This window comes from Aspergillus pseudotamarii (assembly GCF_009193445.1).
Source record: "Aspergillus pseudotamarii strain CBS 117625 unplaced genomic scaffold BDV38scaffold_150, whole genome shotgun sequence".
In the NCBI taxonomy this organism is placed as follows: domain Eukaryota; kingdom Fungi; phylum Ascomycota; class Eurotiomycetes; order Eurotiales; family Aspergillaceae; genus Aspergillus; species Aspergillus pseudotamarii.
This window is the reverse complement of record NW_022475164.1, coordinates 1-7,289: the sequence shown is the minus strand read 5'-3', so window position 1 is coordinate 7,289 and position 7,289 is coordinate 1. Positions and strand designations below refer to the sequence as shown.

The following is a 7,289-nucleotide window of genomic DNA, read 5'->3' as shown; positions in this document are numbered from 1 at the left end:
GTACGCAACTATTCTCCATACGCAACTATTCTCCGTACGCAACTACTCTCCATATGCAATTACTCTCCGTACGTAGCTATTATCCGTACGCTTCCTTATATGTTATACTAACGTGAAGGCTACCAAACATAGTCTCGGTAAGCGTGTCCCCGAGCTCCTATGGTAAGCTACATAAAAGTCACAAGAAACCTCAAACGCATTTCATCACGCGTGATATGTAATCTACGATGGCTTGTAACTTTCTGCGTCTCACTAAGAAGCTCGCGGTGCAATTTATCCTACATGGAGTAATATAGACGCCGTGGAGGCCACTCAACCTTATTTCCCGAAGCGTATACTATAGCAATAGTAAATACTGAATGCAGCAAAAGGAACCGTCGTTATCTGTTGGCGAAAAACCAATGAGTGATCAAAATATCGAAGGTACTGAGGGATTAAAGTCTTATGCTCGACGGCGAGTCACTGGCCGCTGATCATGTTCGTCTGACGTATTCCGCCGTTTACCAGTGAAGACATCGTGCCTCGATATGTATTCTTCCAAGTCTTCACGTGTTATTCCACCTTCGCGGTTTTCAAGTTCACCGGGCTTGGATTTTGTTCCTACTAGTAATAATCTGCTTTGAAGAACATCCTTCAATGCAGTATCTGGTGCCTCCGATCTAAACGCATCCCCATCGAGAAGTAGAAAGTAATGGTCCAGTGCCAAGTCGGTAAGGCTTAGTCGAATGTTCAGCTCGTCATCTGAAAAAAACTTATAATACTCTCGTGAGTTGAATAGGTAAAAAACAACCACACTAGAGTTATTGCTTTTGTACCATGTGGTTAGGATCTCTTCTGCCTTTCTGTGGACAGAAATAGGAATCCTTGTGCAGACCGGGCCTTTGCATATCTCATCCTCGAAACCCGCGGCTAACGGCACTGACTTCTCGACGCCATCCATTTGTGCATGATGTGGTTCAGGCGGGTGAGGGTGGAGTTCAACAGGCGATAATACAGATGATGCATCGTCTATGTTCTCTGGATCCTCATCTATTGGATACTGCTGGCAATTGTCAACTAACGTTTCCTCCTCGGATGGTAGTTGATTGGTAATATGCTGGACTGGTGTCTCGATGTTCAGTGCCGCCGTGGTAGCAGGCTGCTCACCACGTAGGAGTTCAATCATGGGGTGCCTGCCGAAGAAAGACAAGAATATGTCTCGCATTATGGCAAACGATGTTGGATAGTGCTTCGCCTCTTGATCAGGGCAATAAATGTACTTTATGAAAAGAAACTTGCGATCGTAGAGATACTCTCTCTGAAGGGGGCGACCTGCCCGCCTATCGGGCCTTTCCTTATCCCAATTGACGGCATGGTCCGGCATTAGAGGTGCAGCGGACTGTTTTTGCTCGACATCGAACATTTCACGAAATTTCCTTGCAATGTAATTTACTTTGCTGTTCGCCTCGGGACCTATTACGTCTCTCGAAAGTGTTTCACATATATACTGAAAGGCAGGCAGGTTCGGGTTCCTGTAAGTGTTCTGATGGTCCCTCGAAATATCGAAGCCGAATTTTCTCGCTGCACTGGACAACAATGGCCTCCCGCGAACTTTTAGTAGCGGTTGAACACTGTCTTTGCCGTTTGTTCTTCCTTTTCGAGGCTCGATAAAATGTCGGAATGCTACCAACCAGAGCTGCAGCAGGCTAATCAAAGATGCGAACTCTTCGAGTTTCTCGATGGTGATCCCAGAAGGCAATTTTACTTCCTCGAATCGGGTTTCAGATAGCTGTACACAGCAGGATCCGTTCCATCCTGCCCAGGACCTTAACAGAAGGTCCTGAATTGATACCTTGTTCCTAGTGGAGCAGATATCGCGGATCGCGCGTGCAGGACCGGAGAGTAAGATGGCGTCTTGAAAGAAAGTGGAGAGGGTGAGTATCCTTCCGGGCACTACGAGCAGGCTCTGCAGCACACGGTCCCGGTCCTTAGAATTTGTCAGCCTGGGGAACAAAGAAGCCTGACAACTATCATTAATAGCATCGACGATTTTTTTTTGATCATCCAGAGAATACTTCGGCATCAATCCTTCCAGAAAGCCAACAGATTTTGGGTCAACCAGAAACGCCATATCTCCGGGGAAAAGGCCAGACCAGAGGTGATAGATATTTGTCAAGTAGGAAACCATGACCTGCCTCTCATGAGCAGTTTATAATATATTGATGGATAAAGAACGATGGTATACCTCGTTGCAACGCGGATTGAACATGTACTCTAACTTCCGGTACGTGAACGTCTCCCAGAGCCCCTGGTAGGGAGCGAGGTCCGCCAGCGCCCCTCGCAGAGGAATATTCGAATCTACCTTTTTGACATAGTGGTAGTCCGTATCAGATTTGAACCTGTGCCGCCAGCCCTCTGATGTACATGGTGCATAGTTGCAGAGCAAGTCGCGGAAGGCCTGGGCATCCGTAATATTTGCCTCGATAGCATACTGTGCAGTAAGATGAATCTGCAAGTGGAGTGGTAGAGCTTTTTGCGCATTATGATCAGAAATTTATGTTAAGGTTCGTCAGGGGATAGTTCCTTACAATTCAGGTATAGCCTAGCTGTCCACCACTTTTCTCCAGGCGGAAGAAAGCGCCGGGCCGCCTCAAGAAGATCCCGGCCGCGCAAGCACGGGAGAACAACGCTTTTTTCAAGCATAAGATGAGGTGGGTTTTGTGAGAATGACAACCCTTCTCGCGCTATGCCCGTATCCAAAATCGCCCTGTTTAACTGGTCCTCAGTGATGACAGCTATAACGAAGTGCTCTGGGTCCAATCGAGAACACTCGTCTAACGTGAAACGCTTAGAATACCATTTGACATTCTCTTCTGTATCAAATTCATGCGACAGTTGCTGGAGAGAGATTTTGGCAAACCCCACGAAGTGCTTTTGTACTTCTTGAGACTTGGTGTCTATATTCTTGTTAAGCCAGCCTGCTCCACTCATAATGTATGATTAAATCTTTCACGCCTGGGTAATTAGTTACGGAAGGAAAGGGAAAAAGGGTGGGAAGTAGGTCAGTACTTATAGATTTTGGTTCACTTTGGACTGGCTTACAAACTGTGCTTAGCATGTTTCATATCTAATAAACTTATTTTTACTTCGCTAGAACTCGTTATTGGATAAAAAAATGATAAACCAGAGACAGAATACAACATCTATTTCATTCAAAAAGATTCATCTCATCCTTTTTGATACGATCTGGAAGAACCCTCCCATATCGAATCGCGTCCAGATAATGGGGTTTGAGATTCCAGGACCTGTCCCCAGGTGGTGCCTGTTGCAAGAATTCATGCTGATAATTCAGGGCGGGCGTAAAGAAGACAGATAGACATCGTTACTAACCTGAAATAATATAGAGTATGGAGCCGTTTTTAGTTCACGAATAAAGTCTTTGCCGTATGCGGATATATTGGCCGGATCCTGCAAGTACCTTTCTCCTTCTTCAAGGATCGTCCGTGGGTCACAGAGATTAACTAACAGAGTTGCTACGCTGTCCCGATCAGTCTCCCTCTCTCTGAGTGTTACTCCTTCAAGCATGCTGCTGCCAATATTTGCTATAGTATTGTCAGATTCCTAACAGGCTGCAAACAGAGCAAGCACCCAACACTAACTTATCCGCACCTCTCCATCATGGAAAAGCAAGACGCTTTTGCTCGAAATCGCGCCATGGCTAATCCGAAGGGTGTCGTGTATATACTGGAGGCCTCTGAGGACACTCCTGCAAATTGTGGCGAAATCGACGTCACTAAGATGAACATGAGGACTCGAACGAACAAGAGATAATGTCACTGCGAGTCCGTGGTATCGGTAAGCAAAGAAGAGTGTACTTCCATGGTAGAAGGCCTCCAGCAGGTCAACGATATTTGGATGTGCAGCTGCTCGTAGATTTGACTGCCCATAATGCTTTTTGCCCATGGTTTTGAGTTTTATCAATACTTCTTCCGGGTATCCTGGAGAATTTTCAAGGCCAATCCACCCAGGTCCGGCTTGGTCGATCTTCCAAGATATGAGATATTTCCGAGATGGTTTCCCATCTTGTATAAATTTGCAACCCGTCTGCTGTGGACTAACTGGACCATTATAATGCTCCTGTGAATCAGTCGCGTTGGCAGTGGGTAGTACATGGAGGGGCACATGGATTCGAGCAGAATGTCTATTTTGATTTGCATCCTCTCCACTGGGCTTGTCAAGCGAATCCACACCACTAGGTTTCACATCCGGTCGGCTATTGCTATTCCAAAGATGAGGTGGAAGGCATGTATTACGCTTCGACTTTTGCATGATTGACAGAAATGGCAAGAACACCTCCACCAAAGAAAACGTTGAATGTGAGAGCAGCCGAAGCTTATATGGCCCTTGTATGTCAAACGAACAGCAGTAGGGACTTCTGACATCACTGTACATAGAAGGCTGAGAACCCATAGATATAGACGCATTGAATAAGTCGCTACTGTTTGTATAATCAACATCTGTCTTCCAAAAAGACACAATAGCGGCATTCCAAGGCTAAAGAAGGCTAGAAGTTGTTGGAATTGGACCGATGTACCTAAGTGGGACAGAGTGGGTTCCGAGAATGCCTATCACCTGTATTGCCCGCGATACTCTTTTACTGCCGCACCCTAGTTCTAGTGCCGGCCGCGACCCCTTTGGGTTACGTTTCGGCGCGTATACACCATTAAGCCTTCAAGCAATCGATATATGGCACCTAGCATTCAAAGTACGGAACGTAGTCGTCGTTTACGTGGTGGATCCTATTCCATTGCCTCTACTCGTAATAACGCTCAAAAGCGACGTATCTATTGCCCCTTACTGATCATTGATGCCACTAAAAACATACGTCCACGCGAAATCATGCGCTGGCATTGTACGACCCTAATGCATCCTTGCCACCCGCGGACCCGTTGGAACTATATTTCCATTTTGCAAACCGGTCATGTGCTAATAGGATCTATACTATCCTGGGTGCTACTAGTGATACATACATTCCGTGGCAGTCTCCGAAAGGTGGGACTGGTGACCCCGGCCCACCATTCACTACAGAGTCACATTAGTCATAAACCTCTCCCTTCAGTAAGGGGACAAGGAAAAAAAACCACAAGAAGTTCGCCCTCAAGAAGTGGTACTGTACAATGTTCAAGAAGACACACAAGGATATAGAGGTAGTTTGTTACCTGCGTACCAGTCAAGGCGAGTACTATTCTGGTGGATCTTGCCCATGTTCCCAGCCCACGAAAGCAAGCGAAACTTTTGTACACTAGACGATGAGGAATGGAGACCCGCGAGCAATGCTGGGGTGGTGGGGGCTTCCGAGCGTGCGCCGCTGCTCTCTAAGGACACCAACCTGCGACCCTTTTTAGGTGCCGCAGTCTAACTATCCGTGGTGCTGCAGCGGCTTTTGGGTACGTTTCGTCCCAAGCACATATTTAAATTGGAAACAAATGTTAGTCAATATAAAGTACTACCGCAAACAAACGCCAATATCCTGCAATAGCCTGCCTTCAGTTCAGCACTCAATGGCTCCACCAAAAAAGTTAGGCTCTCCAATCGAGCTACCAGTCCGCAGGTCAACAGTTATACCCGTTACGCTTTTCCCATCGGTATCTTTCCGTAAGGATCACAGAAGAGGCGAGTTCGTCAAATATGGGTCTCCATACAACCAGGAAGACCGACTCTTTTTTGGACTAAACCCTCCTTGGAACAATGTCCATGCCATTGAATTCAAGGAAGGCCGCCCAGTCAGCTTCGTGACCCATCAAAAGGTTGAAACCAAGAACATTTCTCTGGACCGTATCAGGCAGATTTCACATGCAAATGTGCTGGGCTTCAAGGAAGTATTTATCCTAAAGGATATTATTTACTTCCTCCGGGACCAATGGGGTCTTACTTTAAACGAGATTTTGCAGCTATCTCCAGTCTTTAACCTCAGTGAGGTGGAAGTTGCTGTTATTTGCAGGGCTGTATGTTTTCAAATAGAGGGTTATCAAACCTAGCCCTGAGCTAATCTTTTGCAGATTCTCCAAGGACTAAGGTATATCCACGAGCAAGTGGATATTTGCTACGGGAATCTGACATGTTCAGATATTCTTATTAATGAACAAGGCGAGGTGCGAATTGGTATGTATCTGTCTCTTCCCTTAACTTGTGATTTTGGACTAATCTTGACAGCGGGCATTGGGAACAGCATACTCCAGAAGCCCGATCCTCTAGGTAAAGCTAAGGATATCCAGGCTGTCTGCCACATAGCCCGCAAACTTCTCAGAGTCGAGGAAGCTGTCGATGTGCGCGGCACTGCTGGGCTTCTGGCCCAAGATTTTGCCGGTGCTCCCCCAGCAACGACAGCGAAAGGTCTTCTTCAGGTAAGAAATAATGAACAGGTAGTTTGATTCACTGCTGATCAAATCCGAAGCATCCATTTTTAGAGGTTAGCGCAACTCAATGGTGCCTTCGCCCGCTTCATATCCTTTGCAAGATTGCCCGAGAAAGGAAATATGAAGTAGAGAGTACTTGACCTAGCTTTTCATATACGAAATCTAACCTTCGTAGATGAAGGGTAAATTAATTCGAGAATAGTCAATCAAATTCTTTTTTTTTAAGTGTGTTCAAAACCGAGCTAGATAACTCTCGCATTTCTCAAGATGCTTCTAACCTATGGTTTTCAAAATGGCTATGAGTTATAAAGTGCGCACTGAACCATGTAAAGTCTTCGGTCAAAAGGAGAGAATGACAGGAACAACCAAATAACATAGCTAGTTGATTCATCCACATACACCGTTTTGGTCCACAATGGCCATCTATCGGAACAGTTCGTGTCGCACCATTTGGAAAATAGAAAAAGCCTATTGGTTTATTGTCATAGTGCTCGCCCTCGGCTCACCTGAGTAGATCCGCCCAGATATAAAAGAGCTACAATGTGGCTACAGGAGTGGAAGTTTCCAGGCACCTTCAACAATCACTCAATTCTTCTAGCAAGATGGAACCCTCCCCCGTGACCGATAATGTGGAAAAGGGCACAACCTTGCACCGGAGCGATACAACTTATACCATTGAAACCCGCTATATACAAATGCTCCTCGAGGATATCCCATGGTTTTACAGTATCCTTGCTGATGCTGCACACTGGGCATTACTTGCCGGGTACCTGGTGGTACCCGGCACCTTCACTTCAATGCAGAAGTCTCTAACGTTGAATGAAGACCTGAAAAAAACGGAAGCTGGTCAAACCATCCTAAATACAATCCAAAATCCTCCCCTGCTTGCGATTG

General features: G+C 46.0%; 3 protein-coding genes across 3 annotated transcripts; 1 reads left to right on the top strand and 2 right to left on the bottom strand.

Annotated features, from left to right (window-relative positions):
• Positions 1-442: 442 nt before the first annotated feature.
• On the bottom strand, positions 443-2,970 carry BDV38DRAFT_289336 (uncharacterized protein; the record flags this gene model as incomplete). Its single annotated transcript, XM_032061223.1, has 3 exons — positions 443-2,170; positions 2,225-2,508; positions 2,568-2,970. 3 exons carry the CDS (start codon positions 2,968-2,970, stop codon positions 443-445), a joined length of 2,415 nt encoding a protein of 804 aa, XP_031906826.1.
• Positions 2,971-3,327: 357 nt separating this feature from the next.
• BDV38DRAFT_289335 (uncharacterized protein) lies at positions 3,328-4,308 on the bottom strand (the record flags this gene model as incomplete). Its single annotated transcript, XM_032061222.1, has 2 exons — positions 3,328-3,581; positions 3,639-4,308. The coding sequence occupies 2 exons, from the start codon at positions 4,306-4,308 to the stop codon at positions 3,328-3,330; spliced, it is 924 nt and encodes a 307-aa protein (XP_031906825.1).
• A 1,232-nt stretch (positions 4,309-5,540) lies between these two features.
• On the top strand, positions 5,541-6,535 carry BDV38DRAFT_276517 (uncharacterized protein; the record flags this gene model as incomplete). Its single annotated transcript, XM_032058231.1, has 4 exons — positions 5,541-5,984; positions 6,039-6,141; positions 6,193-6,383; positions 6,434-6,535. The coding sequence occupies 4 exons, from the start codon at positions 5,541-5,543 to the stop codon at positions 6,533-6,535; spliced, it is 840 nt and encodes a 279-aa protein (XP_031906824.1).
• Between the last annotated feature and the right edge of the window lie 754 nt (positions 6,536-7,289).